The 20,042-nt window shown below is 51.8% G+C and overlaps 1 protein-coding gene across 1 annotated transcript in view; it reads right to left on the bottom strand.

Moving 5' to 3' along the window:
- LOC107123374 (short transient receptor potential channel 5-like) overlaps positions 1 to 20,042 on the bottom strand; it is a gene marked incomplete at its 5' end in the record, with an annotated part of 88,902 nt that overhangs the window by 16,449 nt on the left and 52,411 nt on the right. The window contains 4 exon segments of the mRNA XM_015426612.1: positions 967 to 1,008; positions 2,475 to 2,681; positions 14,790 to 14,836; positions 14,839 to 14,984. Coding sequence (XP_015282098.1) covers positions 967 to 1,008; positions 2,475 to 2,681; positions 14,790 to 14,836; positions 14,839 to 14,984 — 442 coding nt within the window.

Consider the following 20,042-nt stretch of genomic DNA (forward strand, 5'->3'; position numbering starts at 1 on the left):
GTTCTTGTATTGTGAGGGAGAAAAGTACCTCTTTCTCTACCTGCTCTTTCCCATGCATAATCTTATAAACCTCAATCATGTCACCCCTCAGTCGTCGTTTCTCCAAGCTAAAGAGCCCTAAGTGCTTTAACCTTTCCTCATAGGGAAAGTGTTCCAACCGTTTTATCATTCGAGTTGCCCTTTTCTGCACTTTCCCCCTCTATGTCTTCTTCCAGGTCATTTATAAAAACATTGAACAACACCAGGCCTAGGACCAAGCCCTGCGGCACTCCACTTGATACTTCCCTCCACGTAGACGCAGAGCCATTTACGAGCACTCGTTGGGTACGATTTTTCAACCAACCATGAATCCATCCAACGGTTGCACCATCCAGCCCATGGCTGGGTTCCCTGCCCAATCTTCTCCAGGTGCCCTGCGGCTGCCCCCCGAGTCTCTCCGTGGGCAGGGGGTGGGGCCTGGGCTCCTTACTGCCGGAGCGCCGCTCCGGGGTACTCCGGCAGGAAATGACCCCTGGGTGCACGTATTTGCACGAGTGCATATGTGCACTAAGTCCCAGTGCGAAAGAGAAGTCTTGATGCAGCTCCATGGGCGTATCAAGATTTCTTCACAACTCTGATTAATGCACACATCGACAGCATGGGAATGCTGCTGAGAAGTCTTGATCTGGTGCCAAAACAGAGCAGAATACCAAACTCCTGGCCTGGATCCCAAAGCTGCTCCCACCTGCACCTGCACCCGTGGCAGCTTTTTGCTTTGCAAACTATAGCTTTGCGCACTGCCTGGTAAACACGCTCCGAACACAAAAGGAGTTTCAAAAGCAGGATGGGACAGGGACTGCCCCTCCAAGGGGGAAAGCGCCACAAAAGCGGCAAAACTCCGGGGCACCCCTGAAGCGACACTCGAGGTCCCGACGAACGCAAATCGAGGCATTACGGTAAGCTGCCGAGTGAAGAAAGGCCCTTTACCTGGTAATGTTGATTCTGAATTAAGTTGTCGGCATGACGTTCCTGAAAGGAGAAGAGCATGTATGTATTAAGCAGGTCTCAATTGCATTGCCAGCTTTCCACTCTAAGGCATCTGTTCCGTGGCCAACTTTGCAAATCTTCTGGTATCAGTGGGAGAAGTTTGTGGAGGTATTGACACCTTTCTCTCCTGTAGAACTCACATGCAGACCTGGCTGCTCTGATGTCACAGCACAGGGGTGTCAAACATAAGGCCCAGGGGCCGGTACTGGCCCCATTCAGGGCTTTTATGTTGCCTGCGAGCAACTGGTGCAAGGGAGGAAGTGCTGGGGGGGGAGTGGGCGGAGCCACTCCATGGTGGCTTCAGCATGGCAGAACAACCTCGTCTGCAGCAGTCGAGCATCACGGGAGCATCTGCCCAGCGCTGCACTGCTGGCTCTCCAGTCCGCCAAAATACCATGTGCCATCAGGAGGTGCATCACCAAAAATACCAGGTGCCATCAGGAGATACAGAGCATCACTTGCCCTAGACCGAGAGTTCCTATCTTTATAAAGTTTATATCTTTATAAAGTTTATATATCATTTATACAGTTTATATCTCTGGTGCCTGGCATTACATTTTATGGCATACATGTCCCGGCTCGACAAAGTGACATTTATGTAACAAATGAGTTTGACACTTCTGTCACAGAGAGGTTCAATCTCACGGGGAAGACAAGGACTAAGAAGGGTCTGGGGGGGGGGACTGGGTTGGATCCTGCACATCTGTGCTGCCAACGGTGGCCTTTTCCCCAATGCAAGGAACCTTCCCTCCTGTAGCAGGTACTCATTTGCATATTAAGTGACACACCCCTAATGTAGCCAATCCTCCAAGAGCTTTATAGTAGCCCCTGTGAGAAGAGCTCTGTAAGCTCTTGGAGGATTGGCTACATTAGGGGTGTGTGGCCTAATATGCAAAGGAGTTCCTGCTACAAAAAGAGCCCTGCAGAGGCTCGAAGAGTGGCAAAGAAGCTCTTGGGAGAGAAGAGGAGCTCCTTGCAGTGGGGGAGATCTGTGGGCATCCAACCCATTAGAACTTGAGGCCCCATAAAAATGACCAAAGTCTGTGTCTGGTTTTCTTGTTTAGGTTTCATTTTTTACCAAGTAAAGGATGGCAGCAGGGAGGAGGAGGAGAAGAAGAAGAAGAAGAAGAAGAAGAAGAAGAAGAAGAAGAAGAAGAAGAAGAAGAAGAAGAAGAGATTGGATTTTCAAGAACAGCTCTTATCAGAACTATGGCTTGCCCAAGGTCATCCAGCAGGTGCAAGTGGAGGAGTGGGGAATCAAACCCAGTTCTCCCAGATTAGAGTCCGCACACTTAACCACTACACCAAAAGACTCCAGGGGCAGGAGGGGATCCCAAACGTCCCTGGTTTAGATTTTCCAAAGTTGGCCAGGAAATGTGTCATGATGTCATCACAAAGCAGAGGAGGAAATGCTAAAGCGGCAGTGACGGCCAAACCACCCTCCTTACCGTGAATGTCTTCAGGTTTTCGTGCCTCTTCTTGTCGTTCTCTGGGTCCATCGATGGGCACAGCCGATTGTGGATCCACTTGCAGAGATACCAGAACGATTTGGGGCTGGGGATGATGTTAAAAGGGGGCGGCAGGGTGCCCCCTTCGTCGAAGTAACTCATCCAGAGCTTTGTGCGTGCAAATTTCCATTCAATATCAGCATGATCCTGGTGGAGAGAGGAGGAGAGGAAAGATCCAATTACTGCCAGGTATTTGCCAGCAGCCCATCTTGAGCATGAATCTGTGAGGCCTGTTACCTCTGCAGGAAAAAGATGAAGACTGGCGCCGAGTGTTGTTTGAGACAAAGACCGGTTCTGCATCCGGCATTTGCTCCACATTTTCTCAACACTGAGAAAAAGGTGCTGCTCAAAACCACATTCAAATACCCCTGCCGATGCTGTACTGACTGCAAAGTCACCCCTGAACAGACATAAAACGGCCATAAATCTATGCAGAAAATACCATAAAACTCGATGATCAAAAAAAGTGGCATGCAATGCAGAGGGGAATTTCTGTTCCAACATGGTAGAACAAGTAGAGCAAGCATTAGTCTAGTTGGGCACCTTTAAGCCCAACAAAGGTTTATCCAAGGGATGAGCTTCCGTGTGCAAGGCACACTTCTTCAAATACACTGGAAGGGCAGATGAGGTTCTAAACTTACAGACAGGGATTTAACGGCAAATTAACATGTAACATGACGATGTTTAAGTTATGCGAAGTGAAAAACTAAATAACCAGTTAAGGTTATAACTTAACAGTATATTTTGAGCTGGATGTAATGTAATGTTCCAATGTGGGTTTGCTAAAACAAGGGAAGGAAAAGCCAATCACCCAAATTCAAGTCCTCTCTCTCTGGAACCTGGCATAGGGGAGCTGCCCCTTAAGTTCTCACGCAGGGCTCTGTTTGTTAATGCTATCAAGTTGGATGGGTTAGAAGAAAGATGAAGAATGCCATCCCTTTCTCTGCCCTTACTCCACACTCACACTTAGCACTCCCAGTCCCCGACTTCTCCATCCACCCATCATTGAAAGTGAAACAAGGACACATGAACATAAATCAAGCTGCCTTCTACTGAATCAGACCCTCGGGCCCATCAGGTTCAGTACTGACTACTCAGTCCTGCAGCAGCTGTCCAGGGTCTCTGGCACAAGTCTTTCACAACACTTACTGCCTGATCTTTTCATCTGGATATGCCGGGGACTGACCCTGGGACCTTCTACGTGTAAAGCAGAGGCTCTTCCGCTGAGCCACAGCCTCCCCCAAAAGCAGAGGAGTTCAACTTCTCTTTCTAAAACTGTCCCTAGTTCCTGCTGCTCCCTGGTGGTGGACATCACCTCTGTGCTCTTAGAAGGGGCAAGGAACCCCACGCCATTTCATTAGCAGGGAATGCATTCAGGATCTATTTATTTATTTATTTATTAGATTTATACCCCGCCCTCCCCAACGGGCCCAGGGCGGCTACAACAGAGGCAATTGCCATAACAGCGATTAAAACAACATAAAAACAATCATTAAACAGTATAAAACAGTCATTAAGTAAAGTGCGGTGCTCTTGATGTTAAATTTTCTTAATCCAAGATGAGTTCCATTCATCAACCTAACCTGACAACAAACATTCTTCAGTCAACTAGGCCGGCTCACCTCCAGATCTAATCCACCGTAGAAGATGGCAACTCGGTGGTGGTACCTTGACGGCGGCGGCTCCTATGCAAAGGCCTGGTGGAAGAGCTCCGTCTTGCAGGACCTGCGGAACTGCACCAGGTCCCGCAGGGCCCGAACCTGCTCTGGGAGCTCATTCCACCAGACAGGAGCCGCCTCAAGGAGGGAAGGGGGGAGGCTCTCCTTTACCTTCTTCTGGGCATGCTTGCAAGTAACTAGCAGGGCTTGGAGGCCTCGAGATCTGGAATCACAATCTCCAGGCAACAGAGATCAGCTCCCCTGCAGAAAACAGCTGCTTGAGAAGTGGAACTCTGTGAGGCCCCTCCCCTCCGCAAACCCTGCCCTCCCCATGGCTTCCCCCATTTTTCAGGAATTTCCCAAGCCAGAGTTGGTAGCCCTAGAAAAGCCAAGCATTGTTCCCAGCTGTCAGCTATGCTGCCATGGGGGTTGGGGAGGTCAGTTGTATTCTAATTGCCTTTGCATTCCTTCTGTGCTTCTTCGCTGCTGCAGCGCTTATCTCTAAGTTCTGCAGGTGGTGGGATGTTGATGTCTAGTTCCAAGGGAACTGTGGGAGTGAGCTTGGTTCCCAGCTTCAGCGCCAACAGCCAGAGCGTGTAAAGCAGAGGCTCGTCCGCTGAGCCACAGCCTCCCCCCAATGCAGAGGAGTTCAACTTCTCTTTCTAAAACTGTCCCCAGTTCCTGCTGCTCCCTGGTGGCGGACATCACCTCTGTACTCTGAGAAGAGGAAAGGAACCCCACCCCATTTCATGAGCAGGGAACGCATTCAGGATCTATCTATCTATCTATCTATCTATCTATCTATCTATCTATCTATCTATCTATCTACCTACCTACCTACCTACCTACCTCTTCAATAAAGTATTACCTTTCCTGATAAGCGTGTACTACGTTGTTGGCTGTGGGTCCTGACACCAGCACGTTTTCAGGGCATTTCCACCCCTGGAGCAGAAACATGACCCAGACAGATCATTCAACAAGACTCCGGGGCTGGAAGTTCCTCTCCGGTGCTAACTCAGTGGCCACTCCCCAGAGGATGTCTCTCATCTCACAGACCATGACAAGAGACAAGAGGGCTGCCATCCTCCACGTGGGGCCGGGAGGTCTCCTGCTTTTCTAACTGATCTCCAGACGACAGAGATCCACTCCCCTGGTAGAACAGCAAGAACTGAGCCCTGCAGCACCTTAAAGATCAGCCAGTCTACCCAAGTAATAAGCTTTTGAGAGTCCAAGCCCCCTTTGTCAGAGGTCTGATGAAGCAAGCTTTGACTCTTATTTATTTATTTATTATTTATTACTTTAGCTGGCAACCCTGAAATAGACAAGAGGCTTGGTTGGGACCAGTTTGCAAAACCTTTTTTTTTTTATGGGAGGGGGTTTCTTTCTGCATCCAAGCCGTTCTCTCCACCACAGATCACAGGCACGTTTCCGGTACGGACCTGCACACCAGCACGCAGGCTTGTCTTTGGCTCCGCCGTTTCCCCACAGCAACCCCTGGAACCGACTTGTGCTCTGCAGTGTGGCCTTTGTTTCCATGGTGAAGCTGTCATCCTCCCAAGATCTGCTTCCACTGCCCTTTCCCGAAGCTCCTGCCGGCTGCCTCCCCGCCACAGACCACCCCCTCCTCCCTCCCTCCCTCCCAGCTGTCACTCCATTATTTTCGGCTTAGCCCATTTCAGCCGTAAACAATGCGCTGCAACGGCACCGCCTGCTATGCTTCCGCTTTTGAAAAAAATGCACAGCTCTGATCTCGGCTCTGTTGCCCGTCGCAGTGAAAAGTCAAACAACGCAACCAGCCTGTGGCAAGGGGGGAAAAATCCCTGATTGTTCAATGCCCTGTCGTCTCTTCCAAGTGAAATTTCTTTCATAATTGCACTGGTGCAACTGAGGATAGTTCCTCAGAATGAGTCCCTGGACCCCCAGATGTCAAGCCTGGCACCCTGGCTATCCTCACTCTGTCAAGCACTAATCTCGTGTTTTTTTCCGGAGGGGGGGGGATTTTCAGTCTGGAAATGGTCACGAGCAGGGCTTTTTTTTTTGTAGAAAAAGCCCAGCAGGAACTCATTAGCATAATAAGCCACACCCAACAGCAGGAACTCATTAGCATATTAGGCCACACCCCTGACAGCACAGCTTATTAGGCCACGCCTCCATGCATTCCCTTGGCTTGCTGGGAGCTGCAGGGAGCCTGGACAAGCCGGCCCTTGGACAGGCTGGGGACGGCATGGGGAGGCATTTAAACACCTCCCTGATCCTTCCAGGGACCCCCCTGGCCTGCCCGCCTCAGAGTTGCCGGGGGGGGGGTCACTCTCCAGGCCTTCCCTCTGTAGCCAGGCACGTGGAGGATTTGGTTGTAGTGGGTGTGGCCAACTCTGAAGCCAGCCGGAACTCCGTTCCTGTGCGTTCCTGCCCTAAAATAGCCCCGGTCACGAGTGGAAGTTCCCCCCTTCCCTGGTGCTTATATCGGTTCCCCCCACTGACTGCTTTTTATAGCCAAAGAACACATCTCGAGATCAGGACCTGAGATGGAGACAAAGGCCCAATCTGCATCTAGCATTTGGTGTCGTGGTTAAGTGTGCGGACTCTAATCTGGGAGAACCGGGTTTGATTCCCCACTCCTCCACTTGCACCTGGCTGGGTGACCTTGGGCAAGCCGTAGTTCTGTCAGAGCTGTCCTTGAAAAAGAGCCGTTTCTGTCAGAGCTCTCTCGGCCCCGCCTACCTCACAGGGTGTCTGTTGTGGGGAGGGGAAGGGAAAGGGGTTTGTAAGCCGCTCTGAGACTCCTTCAGGTAGTGAAGGCCGGGGTATAAATCATTTCTCATCCTCCTCCTCTGCTGTTTTACCAAATCCACACCGGAACAGAAAAAGATGCGGCTCAAAACCAGGTTTAAATATCCTGGGCCAAGCTGTACTGACTGCAGAGTCACCCCAGAATGGCCATAAAACAACCATAAATCTATGCAGACGATGACGCGCAGTCTGGACACTGCCATAAAATCCGACAATCAATCAAAGTGAAAGTGGCATGCCATGCAGAGGGGAATGTCTGTGTCCAGCATGGGTTTGGTAAAACTACAGAGCAAATGCAAGATGAAGATTGGGCCAAAGACCCTAGCACCCAGAGATACCTCACCCCGCGGTGGATAATGCTGTCAGGCATCCACTATATCGAGTGTGGTTTCGGGTGGGTAGCAGTGTTCCCTCTAAGCTGAGTTGGTGTGAGCTAGCTCACAGTTTTTTAGCCTCCAGCTCACACATTTTTGTCTCAGCTCAGGAAGGAGGGCTCCAGAGCAAACTGATTTATGCAGAAGCCAAATTGCTCACTCACAACTTTAATGCCAGTAGCTCACAAAGCAGAATTTTTGCTCCCAAGACTCCACAGCTTAGAAAAGAAAAAAGTGTGGGGTTTTTTGTTCTTTTTTCTTGTTGCTGTTCAAAGCAGGGAAGATATGACAATGAAGCTGTAAGCCACTTGGGGTCCCCATTGGGAGGAAAGCAAGGTATAAGGAAACTTATCTAAAAACTGTTCCCAAATCCTAGTCAAGGCAGAGATATTTCTTCTAATGCCTCATGTAGTTTTAAAAAGCTCCACATAGCACAATCATAAAAAGGTAAAGGTTCCCTTGCTCGAAAGCCAGTCGAATCCGACTCTAGGGTTGCGGTGCTCATCTCCGTTTCAAAGCCGAAGAGCCAGTGCTGTCCGAAGACGTTTCCGTGGTCATGTGGCCAGGATGACTAAACGCCGAGGTGCACGGAACGCTGTTACCTTCCCACCGAAGTGGTACCTATTTATCTACATGCAATTTCTTGCTTTCGAACTGCTAGGTTGGCAGGAGCTGGGGCCAGAGACGGGAGCTCACTCCGTCACGCAGTACTAGGGTCTCGAACTGCCAAGCTACTGACCTTCCAGTCTGCAGTTCAGCGTCTTAACCACTTGAGCCACTGCAGCTCCCAGGACACAATCATACGTTGGAGCAAATCAAGAATTATTTTTTCGTATTTCATCAAAGCTGCACTGCCAATGTTTGCGTGTGTGTGTGTGTGTGAATAAAAAGCGGCAATCTGCTTCGGTTGCAACATTAATTCTAAAAAATTCTCCCATTTAAACTGGAATTTAGCTGGAGGCAAATCACGTGGGGCAAAGCTGCGGAAAAGCAGAGGACTGGAATGGAAGACGATACACTTATGGATAACGAAGAGCAATAAGAAAGGTTAATAAAAATGGCACTTGGGTTGAAAGATCTGCAGGGTCAGATACACGTTCAAGTCCAGTGGCACCCTGAAGACCAACAAAGTTTAATTCTGGGTATAAGCTTTCATGTGCATGCATGCTTTGTGTGTGTGTGCACGTGAAAGCGGATACTCAGAATTAAACTTTGTTGGTCTTCAAGGTGACACTGGACCGAAACTTTGTCCTGCTGCTTCAGACCGACACGGCTGGCCCACCTGAACCAGAACCAGACATGACAGAGAGAAACAGAGACAGAGATGGAGGGAGGGAGAGAGAAGAAATGTATTTACTGATTCCTGGAGCAAATGAAGTCCAAATGCATTGGCTGCGTCCATTTGGATGATCGGCAAACAGCCGATGAATATTAAAAGCTCGGCCGAAGCCCACAGGTGAGATGTAATTAGCTGAACACCGACAAACAGTTCTACATCGTCCAATGCAGGACTTGCTCCTGGAAAACAATTAGGTTTCCTTCCACTCCAGTGATGTATGCCAAGCAAAATTACCCACGCTGAGCCCCTCGCTGCTGAGCAGAGGGTCTGGAGCGTGGTTCAGATGTGGAGGGAAATTAGGATGGAAGAAACAGGCCCAGACCTTCTCAGCTATGTCGGTGCGATAGAAGGATGAGGTTTATTTTACACACACAACACACACACACGCACACACACACTTGATCCTCAGGTAAAGCAGAGTGGAATGGGGCCTGTCAGGGAAGACCCTGAAGAATACGTCTGCTTGAGGAAGAAGAAGAAGAAGAGATTGGAATTATACCCCACCCTTCATTCGGAGTCTCAGAGCGGCTTACAAACTCCCATCCCTTCCCCTCCCCACAACAGACACCCTGTGAGGTAAAAGAAGAAGAAGAAGAGATTGGATTTATACCCCATGGCCCTTCACTATCCAAAGGAGTCTGAGAGCGGCTTACAAGCTCATTTCCCTTCCCCTCCCCACAACAGACACCCTGTGAAGTAAAAGAAGAGGAGGAGATTGGATTTATCCCCCGCCCTTCACTACCCAAAGGAGGCTCAGAGCGGCTTACAAGCTCCTTTCCCTTCCCCTCCCCACAACAGACACCCTGTAAAGTAAAAGAAGAGGAGGAGATTGGATTTATCCCCCGCCCTTCACTACCCAAAGGAGGCTCAGAGCGGCTTACAAGCTCCTTTCCCTTCCCCTCCCCACAACAGACACCCTGTGAGGTAGGTGGGGCTGAGAGAGCTCTTGACAGAAACTGCTCTTTTTCAAGTACAGCTCTTATCAGAACTACGGCTTGCCCAAGGTCATCCAGCAGGTGCAAGTGGAGGAGTGGGGAATCAAACCCGGCTTCACTTGGGATGTTTAGTGGAGTGAATATGCCCTCTGTGGGTACCAGCTCTAGGGTTCTCCAGCCTATGCCCAGGCCAGCCTGTGCGCTCAGTGGGCATGCCGAAGGCTTGCTCTTGCAAAACATGCCCAGCACCTGGAGACGGCCATCCGAAGTACGTGGTGCATTTTCAGAAATCAGCTCTGGAGTCAGTGCCTGATTTCCAAATGCACCTTTCAGGCTCGAGGGCCCTTTCCCGAACTGATGAGCCAGACGTCGAGAAGGACTCCTTCGTTCCCAAGGCAGCCAAGAGATGATTGGGGGGGGGGGATCACTGGCCGCATCAGCCGGCGGCCTCGTTACCCACCCCATCACTTTATATTGCTCACGAGTAATGGAGCCACCTGGCCACCCCCACCTCCCCGACATCCATCGCACTGCCCTTCCTTTTGCAGTCATGACAGAGTCTGTCTGTATTCGTAAACAGATGCTATTTCTGTTGGGTCTTGAAAGATCTTTGAGAGGAGGAAACCCAGCCATGCGTAAAAGACACCGAGTGGCATACCGAAAGACCTGATCGTAGCTGCCTGGTGTGCTCCTGCAAGACCCGTTCACGTGTGTAGCCAGCGTTCTGCTTTCTAAGCAAGGTACCCTGATTCCTGCAATGGAGTGTAAGCTGTACAAGGGTTCATCTTATCATTTGGGGGTTTTATAACTCTGTTGTTGTTATTATTGGTTTTTCTGCAAACCTGGGGCACAAGTTTGTCAGAAAATCCGGCTTGGCCCTGCACGGGCCCAGCCTCTGGATTTAAGTATCCCCAGATTTGGCCGACGTGGCTATTTGAATGTAGATTTTGACTGCAAGGGGGCAAATCAAAAAGAAGGCAGGCTGGTTCAGAGGAATGATCAATAATGGCCTTGCCTCAAGGTGTCCCTGAGGGAACAGGCAGCTCCCGAGGTTTAAAATAGCTTGGTCCAAAGGGGTGAACAAAAAAAGAGCCCTGCAGTTTGGCAAGCGTCCATCCCCCTTACGCAATGCAGAGGCCCCGCTGGTCTCTCGCCTCAGTGGATCTTGCATGGTGGGTGGGGGGTCCTGTGGACCCAGAACTATCTTGCCTTGTGGGGGGAGCAACAGATCAAGAACTTGGAATAGGGAAATAGGTGAACCTGGACAAATTGGCCAGGATTTTTGAAGGGGCACGAGGGCACAATGAAACCCGCACCCCCCCCGTCTCCAGAATGGCCTTCAAACGGAGAGGAAGGATGTGCATGTAAGTGCTGAGAGTACCACCGGAGGTCCTCCTGGGGTTCCACCACCCTCCTGACACCGGGTGGCTCTGAGACACGGGGCTCGCTCTGGAATTCACGCCCATGGGAGGCCAGCCTCGCCCTGGGCTTGTTGGCATCATTTGGCTGGATGTTAAGGATGGCCTCTTTCGCAAAGGCCTTTTTCCAGGCATGCTGACGACCGGCACCTATCCTTTCCCCCCTAAACCGATGGTGGCTTAATGTCGTTAATTCTAATTGTGCTGGTTTTAAGGATACTGCTTTTTTTCTGGCTGTGGCTCTGTTTTAATTGCAGGATGGTGCTTCGCATTTTTGCACAGAAGAAGAAGAAGAGGAGGAGGAGGAGGAGGAGGAGATTGGATTTATACCCCACCCTTCACTCAGAGTGGCTTGCAATCTCCTTCCCTTCCTCTCCCCACAACAGACACCCTGTGAGGGAGGTGGGGCTGAGAGAGCTCTTTTGAGGACTGCTCTTGAGAGAACTGCTCTGAGAAAACTGGGACTGACCCAAGGTCAACCCTAACCCAAGGTCAAACCAGGCTCTCCCAGATTAGAGTCCGCTGCACTTAATCACTACACCAAACTTGGAACCTGCATTGAGGGTCTATTTTGGGGGATGGAAGGCCGGGAGGGAAATACTACTTACTGGAATTCCTGCAAAGAATGCTGGATCTAGCAAGGGATTGACGTTGTCAAGCATGATTGAACATTCAGGATCACTTCCCACAGATCTAAGCTGTGAACAGCCAAAGAGCATGTTTTGTCCTGCTTTGTAAATGTAACTGCCTTGGTGGACCATGAAGTTTCTAATAATTAGAGTTGGCAATCTCTAGGTGGGCCCTGGAGATTCCTCAGTATTTACAACTGATCTCTAGATGATAAAGATCAGTTCCTCTGAAGAAAAGGGCTACTTTGGAGATAGACTCTATGGCATTCTATCCCACTGAGGACTCTCTTTCCTCCAAACCCTGCCCCCTCCAGGCTCCACTTCCAAAATCTCCAGGAATTTCCCAACCTGGAGTTGGAAACCCTACTCTAATCTGGAAAAACCAGGTTTGGTTCCACATGCCTCCACTTGCACTTGGGCAAGCCATAGTTCTGTCAGAGCTGTTCTTGAAAGAGCAGTTCTTGAAAGAGCTCTCTCAGCCCCACCTGCCTCACAGGGTGTCTGTTGTGGGGAGGGGGAGGGAAAGGAGTTTGTAAGCCGCTCTGAAGGGCAGGGTATAAATCCAATCTCTTCTTCCTCCTCCTCCTCCTCTTCTTCCTCTTCCTCCATTTTTAACTCACCATAACCTGCTGAGGGAGGTGAAGCTGAGAGCAAGGGATTAGCCAAGGCCACCCAATGAATAGCTAAGGGGAACTTGAACTCAGGTCTTCCCAGCATGACACTCCGGATGACTGCCACTCAGCTGCCTGAAGTCAGATGGCACCTCACAGAGGGTGCGCGCAAAACCAGACCTCAACGTCTGGAAAAATCACTGCATCCACCCTTCTATTTTTTTACGTTTTTACATCTAGCCTTATGAAGAGCTCTGCTGAGTTTGAAATAGGGTTGGCCAGCTCCAAATCGGGAAATCCCTGGAGATTTGGGGGTAGAGCCTGGGGGGCATACAGTTTAGGGAGGGGAAGAACCTAAGCGGAGCATAAAACCGCAGAGTCCGCCCTCCAAAGCAGCCATTTCCTCCAGAACAGATCTCTGTCCCCTGGTGACCAGCTGTAGTTCCAGGAGCTTCCACCTGGAGGTCGGCAACTCTACTTCAAAAGCCTGCACAGTGTTTTGTGTCAGTTTGGTGGGTCCAAATAAAAACTATAACATGGATTTTGTCCTTGATTTTGAAGTCATCCCACCCGGTCTTAAACTGGACTTTGTTCTCTCATCTTTACTTGTGCCTGCCTTTATTACCCCCTGTCTTTGAGGCTGCGATCACACGCACCTTTAGATCTTCTCATCTTTACTTGTGCCGGCATTTCTTACCCCCTGTCTTTGAGGCTGTGATCACACGCACCTTTAGATCCGACATAGGTGCGAATGCCTGACGGATCTAAAGGGAGCGACCAGACAGCAACATCTGCTCCACCACAGAAGCGGAGTTAAAAGACACCGGGGAAAGTGTGGACATCTCTCATCTGACTATTCAACCGGTAGCTGAAGAAGGATGGAGCACTGGACTTCTTGGGCCAGCTAGTGGTCCCAAAAATTCACCAAGGCCGCGATCACACGCACTTTTAGATCCGACATAGGTGCAAATGCCTGACGGTCAGACAGCAACATCTGGGGAGCGTCCAGCAGTCGTTGGCAACCCGTGCCGCTCCGCCGCAGAAGCGGAGTTAAACGACACCGGGAAAAGTCCAGTCTAACGGGTTCCGATGGGCCACAGACAGACTTTCCCCCATCTGATCGCGCAATCATGCTCTCATGACGTCAAGATGGCCTGATCATGCGATCCTGGCTCAGTGCCGTTCTCCCCCCCCTTGCAGTATGCGCATTATTGCATACTCCATAGGGCGATCCTGGCTTGATGCCGTTCCCCCCCTTTGCAGTATGCACATTATTGCATACTCCATAGGGGGCCCTCAGAGTGGAGGTGTGATTCCTCGTTTATGCACATGGGACTCACCCGCAGTGTCTCATCACACCTTCCAGCTACAAAGGGAGATGTGATCTCGCAACGGCATGTCAAATTCCTCCAGAGGAAATAGCCTCGTTTCCCCTCCGCTTCAACTGGCGCGTGTGACCGCAGCCTGAGATGCACCTTGAGTCTGAGATATGCCAGGATTCCCAAAGGTGGTGCCCGCTAACACCTTCTATGGCAGCCGCCAAGTGTTTTCCGGAGGGGGGCGTGGCCAAATAGGGCTTTTGCCCAGCAAGGCTTCTGATTGGCCACTGGAGATTTGATGGGCTGTGCAGCTTTTTTACAATGTTGCTTTGGCAGCAGCTGCCACCACAGCCGAAGGATCTGCACGGTGTGACTGAAGGTCAGCTGTGGCAGCCATTTTGTGCCAGTCTCTACCTCCTGCAGCAGCCATTTTGTGGCAGCCATTTGGTTGCTGCGCCCACCACGCAGTGCCAGAATTCCAAGGGTGCCCGCAGGCTCAAAAAGGTTGCTATCCTTCCCTAGCAAGGGACCGCACTGTCTCGCCACTTCGCAAAGGCCCAAATCAATGACGGGTTACTGGGCCCATTCACTGTTTGGGTTTAGGAACTTTCCCCCTCAGTATTTAGGATGACCAGGTTTGCTTGTGCATCTAAAGAAACAGAAGGAGCTGCTTTTCCAGGCCACACAAAGGGAGGGAAGGAGGGAGAGAGGGAGGGGAGGGAGGGAGGGAAAAGGGAGTCATTTGTCTTTTCTGTCCCAGAAGTCCTGCCAAATGCCCAATGTCACCGAGCGCACTGGCTGCCTTGCCTCCCCCAGTTCTGCATTTGGGCAGCCAAGCCAAGAGCTTTGCACTAAAGCAGGGACGGGACGTCAGAGTGGAGAGCTTGACATCATGTCCCTGCGCAAATGCCATTCACCCAGTGGGGCCAACCTCATGCGGTTGAGGGATATTAAAAGTCACAGGGACTTCCTTGGGCCTGAACAACCCGTAGCGAGAAGAACTCATCTGGTTCTCCTTCCGCACATCCCACTTCTGTCAGCCAAGCTGCTTCTGAGGAACCCACTGGCCTGAATGCCCAATGGAGACATTTATGCGCGTGCGCGCACACACACACACAGAGCACGCCAACAGAACACACCTTTCCATGGAAACCGGAAAAGAAGCCCAGGGGTCTGACTTACTGCGATGAGCTGGTAGGAGTTGTTCATCATGGCTATGAGCATGTTAGCAGGACCACCAGCGAGATGACGTTGTACGTGCCGAACATGGTGGCCCCGACAAACTCCGTGAATTCGTGTCTGGCTCTCACGTTCGTGACGTAGAGGTTCAACAGACCAAACACGGACCAGAAGAGAGACTGTAGGGTTTCGAAGAGCCTGCAGGAAGACAAATGGCTCTTTACTACTTGGATACGGGTGGAGAAGCATGTCAGTCAGTCCGTTGGTCAAAATGGTGTATATTTTGAAGGGTTGATTTAAGAACCTGTGAACAGCCAGGCTGCATCAGACCAAAGTGCCACCTGTCTTCCTTCCTGTTTCTAGGGCTGCTTCCTGCTTCCTTCTGAGCCTTCAGTTCCTGTTCCTAAGTGCTTGCGGTGCCAGAAGACTAGGGTTGCCAGATCCCCCTTGGCCACCGGTGGGGAGTGGGGGGTAGGGCTCCGGATCATAAGAACATAAGAACATAAGAGACGCCAATGTTGGATCAGGCCAAAGGCCCATCTAGTCCAACACTCTGTGTCACACGGTGGCCAAAAATACCAGGTGCCATCAGGAGGTCCACCAGTGGGGCCAGGACACTAGAAGCCCTCCCACTGTTGGCCCCCCCAAGCACCAAGAAGACAGTGCATCACCTGCCCCAGAGCCCCTATCTACACCTGTGGCTAATAGCGACTGATGGACCTCTGCTCCGTATGCCTATCTAATTCCCTTTTGAAGCCGTCCATGCTTCAGGTTGGGAAACTCCTGGAGATATGTGGGAAAGGGGATCCAATGACCCCAAGATCCAGCGGAAACGGGCTCCCCTTTTCACGGGATCAGCACGGGTGGTTGGTATTGGTGGGGTTGCCAACTCTGGCTTGGGAGATTCCCCAGAGATTCCTGGAGGGGCCGTGTTTCACTTGGGGAGGCCGGCCGGCATGGATGTGAGACCACAGAGTCCATCAACTGAAGCGGCCCTTTCCTCCGGGAGGACTGACCTCTGTAGTCTAGAGATCGGTTGGAATTCCAGGAGAACTCCAGCCCCAACCTGGAGATGGGCAAACCTAACTGTTGGGCTCATGCCAGGACCAATGTTCCCTCTAAGCTATGGAGTCTTGTGAGCAAAAATTCTTCTTTGTGAGCTACTGACCTTAAAGTTGTGAGCAAGTTATTTGGTTGCTGCATCGATTAGATTGCTCCGGAGCCATCCTTTCTGAGGTAAGACAAAAACGTGTGAGGTGGAGGCTCAAAAACTGTGAGCTAGCTCACACTGACTCAGCTTAGAGGGAACACTGGCCAGGACCCTTCCCCCAGCACGGACCGTGGCGCATTGCTTCCCAGTATTGCCGCCTTGGTGCTGGCAAACAGGAGGTGGCTCAGCGGCTTTTGTGCCCCGGTTTTTATGTTCAGTGTGTGCGCGGTGGCTCAAGTGGTTAAGACGCTGAACTGCAGGTGGTGGAAGGTCGGCAGTTCAGCAGTTCGAGACCCGGGTGTCGCATGACGGAGTGAGCTCCCGTCTCTAGTTCCAGCTCCTGCCAACCTAGCAGTTCGAAAGTGAGAAATTGCAAGTAGAGAAATAGGTACCACTTTGGTGGGAAGGTAACAGCGTTCCGTGCGCCTCGGTGTTTAGTCATGCTGGCCACGTGACCATGGAAACGTCTTCGGACAGCGCTGGCTCTTCGGCGTGGAAACGGAGATGAGCACCGCAACCCTAGAGTCGGATTCGACTGGCTTTCAAGCAAGGGAACCTTTACCATGCTTGCTTGATCTCCATTATGGAGCCACAGGAGCAGGGCGGCCTCCCCCATGTTGAAAAATGCCTGGGGATTTGGGGACGGGGCCTGGGGAGGGCAGGGTTTGGGGAGGGACCTCAGTAGGCCACGGTGCCAGAGAGTGCGCCCTGCCAAGCAACGACTGTACCCACAGGGGAACTGATTTCTGTAGTCTGAAGGTCCACCGTAATTCTAGGGGATCTCCAGGCCCTTCCTGGAAGTTGGCAATGAGTTGGGCTTAAGTCCTGTTGAAGTGGACCTTAAGTGCATAGGCCATGATCCACCTCAGCGTGCACACACTGAACATAAGAACATAAGAGACGCGAATGTTGGATCAGGCCAGTGGCCCATCCCGTCCAACACTCTGTGTCACACAGTGGCCAGAAATACCAGTGCCATCAGGAGGTCCACCAGTGGGGCCAGGACACTAGAAGCCCTCCCACTGTTGACCCTCCCCCCAAGCACCAAGAAGACAGAGCATCCCTTGCCCCAGAACCCCTATCTATACCTTGTGGCTAATAGCCACTGATAGACCTCTGCTCCATATGCTTATCTAATTCCCTTTTGAAGCCGTCCATGCTTGTAGCCGCCGCCACTTCCTGTGGCACTTCCTGGCGCATCTGTAGAGGGAGTGGTGCAGGGCTCCTCCGTGTATAGGCAGAACAGCATCTAGGGCAGGGCCCCCCAACCGTTTTGAGTCTGTGGGTGCCTTTGGAATTCTGACACAGTGGGGCGGGCGCAGCCACAGGATGGACGCCAGGATGGCTGGCGTAGGAGGTGGGGCGAGCTACAGAAAGGCTGCGGCGGCTTATTTTCAGACACACAGTGAAGATCTTTGCCCTGTAGTTCCAGCGGCTGCTAAAGCAGCTTAAAAAAAAATCTGCACAGCCAATCAAATCTGCAGTGGCCAATCAGAACCCTTGCTGGGCTAAAGCCCCACCTGGGCCCACCCACTTCCTGAGAACACTTGTTGGGCACCGGGGGGGGGGCTTCCTCACATTCTCATTATCCTCCCCTGTGTGTTCTTGTTGCTTTGGTTTCTCCCCCCTCCTGGTTCTGCATGTGTTTCCCTCCCTCTAGTGGTCAATTTGGGATTACACTCCTTCATGTCTGGCATGTCTCCCTGCAGATTTAAACTGCGAGTTTTTCTGCCGGATGTAAAGCGATGTAATATAGCATCGACAATCCGAGGGAGCAAAAGACATGCAGAACAGGGACCCCCTGCGGCAACAGGGAACACACAAGTGAGGAAAATTGATAATGCAGAAAAGCCACGGGAAAGGTCTTGGTGGGCCCCAGGCACCACGTTGGGGACCCCTGATCTAGGCTCTTGTTAGGAATTGGGGTGTATGAAAGAGCCTAAAACTGAATCTGTCCCTCTAACCCAGAGGTGTCAAACTCATCTCTTACGAGGGCCAGATCTGACATATATGTAATACCAGGTACTGGAGATATAAACTGTACAAAGAACAGCAGCTGGTAAGCTCCAAGGTGGTGTGTTCTCACTGCAAGGCCTCATGGGCTGGGAGGGGGGTGCAAAGGAAAACCCACATGGGCGGACTGGAGAGCCAGCGGTGCGGCACTGGGCAGATGCTCCTGAGCTGCTTGACTGCTGCAGATGAGGTTGTTCTGCCATGCTGATGCCACAATTGGAGTGGTTCCCCCCCACTCCTCCCAGTACTCCCTTCCTTGCAGTAATTGCTCGCGGGCTGCATGAGAGCCCTGGATGGGCCCATTCCGGCCCCCAGGCCTCATGTTTGACACCCTGCTCTAACATCTGCAGCAAGAGGAAGAGGCCCTCCAGCGTCTCAGGCAACCCTGCAGGCTCCTGAGATCCTTTCAGTGGGGGTGCCAGGGACTGAGCAGATATTGCCAAGAAGATGCGTTCCCACTGAGCCACAGACCCTCCCTGGAAGGCCGCACATGGCAGAGGGGCCACGCCTTGGTGGCGGTGGAGCCTCTGCTTTGCATGCAGAGGCCCTGGGTTCAGTCCCCGGCACCTCCAGTTAAGAGGGCCAAGCAACTGCTGAGGTGACAGACCTCTGCCTGAGACACTGGAGAGCCGCTGCCAGTCTGAACAGGCTAGACTAACCCGCTATGGACCAAGGGCCTGGTGCAGAGCGAGGCAGCTTTCACGTGTTTGCATCCAAGAGACTCGAGCTCAGACCTAGGCTGGGTCAGACTCAAAGCGGACCTGCTGAAATCTCTTGGCTTGCAACCGAGTCAGAAACCTGGCCTCAAATCAGCTTTCCTAGAAGTGAACACCCTGCCCCCAGACCGCACTTTGCCTCTTTTCAGTGCCTCTTTTTCTGGAAAGCCCTGGATGTTGTCAACCTGTAGGCTTGCCAAGTCCCCCTGGGGGGGGCGGGGAAAACCCCGCCCCAGAGGCCCGTTCCCCGCCGGCGGCGGATCGGGCCCCGGACTCCACCCCCACGTGCACGTCACCCGGAAGTGACGCGACCACGCTGGGGGCAGGGCCACGGTCATCTGAGGGAAAACTCTATGTTTTTTCCTCAGATGGTCGTGGCCCCACCCCCAGCGTGCCCGGCGTGCCCACGTCACTTCCGGGTGATGCGGATGCGGTGCGCCGGGAGTCCCCCGCTGCGGCTCAATTCTCACTTGGCAACCCTATCAACCTGTCCTCCACCAGTCTTTTCTGCGATGTCACACGAAGCACAGACTTTAAGCCAAACGGGTCTGCTGCTCGGGGGAAACAGGATGCAGTGGGAACCAGGGAAGACGTACAAAAATGCGACAGTGTAAGGGCGTCTTGAGGCCTCGGCAGTAATTTATGGAGTCTGGCCCAGCAGGCATTTTGTTGGCTCACTAAACTCCCCCCCCCCACAACTTCCAGTGGAGTGGGGGGGGAACCCATCGACCCCAGCCGCCTTCTAAAGAGCAAACTGAGTGTTGTCCTTCCTTTCAACACCAGTTATCTCCTCATTTCTAGAAGCTTTGGAACAAAATCCATTCCTCTTATCAGCCACACTTCACACAAGAATGGCACTTGGGGAGGGAAGTCTATTTCCCTGGTTCAATTACCGGTGGTGGCACGGGGAGGAGGGGTCGAAAGGATGAAAGATAAATGCCTCTGGGCAGAAGAAAGGGGACGATACCCCTGCGAGGACAGGGTCTTGTGCATAAACACACTGTAGAGGAAATGACACTCTTCAATGGGGATAATTTCTCATTGGGGCGCATGTCTGTCCTTTGGGGTTGCCAGCTCTGGGTTGGGAAATTCCTGGAGATTTGGGGAGTTGAGCCTAGGGAGGGCAGGGCTTGCTTTTCCTTTTTTTGGAAAAAGAGGGGCCATGACTCTCAAAAGGGAAATGATGTTTTCAATCTGTCAGGGCTCTTTTTGTAGAAAAATCCCAACAGGAACTCATTAGCATAATAGGCCACACCCAACAGCAGAAAGTCATTAGCATATTAGGCCACACCCCTGACAGTGCAGCTCATTGGCATA

The sequence above is a fragment of the Gekko japonicus genome, unplaced genomic scaffold, assembly GCF_001447785.1.
Source record: "Gekko japonicus isolate JY-2015 unplaced genomic scaffold, Gekko_japonicus_V1.1 scaffold1828, whole genome shotgun sequence".
Lineage (NCBI taxonomy): Eukaryota > Metazoa > Chordata > Lepidosauria > Squamata > Gekkonidae > Gekko > Gekko japonicus.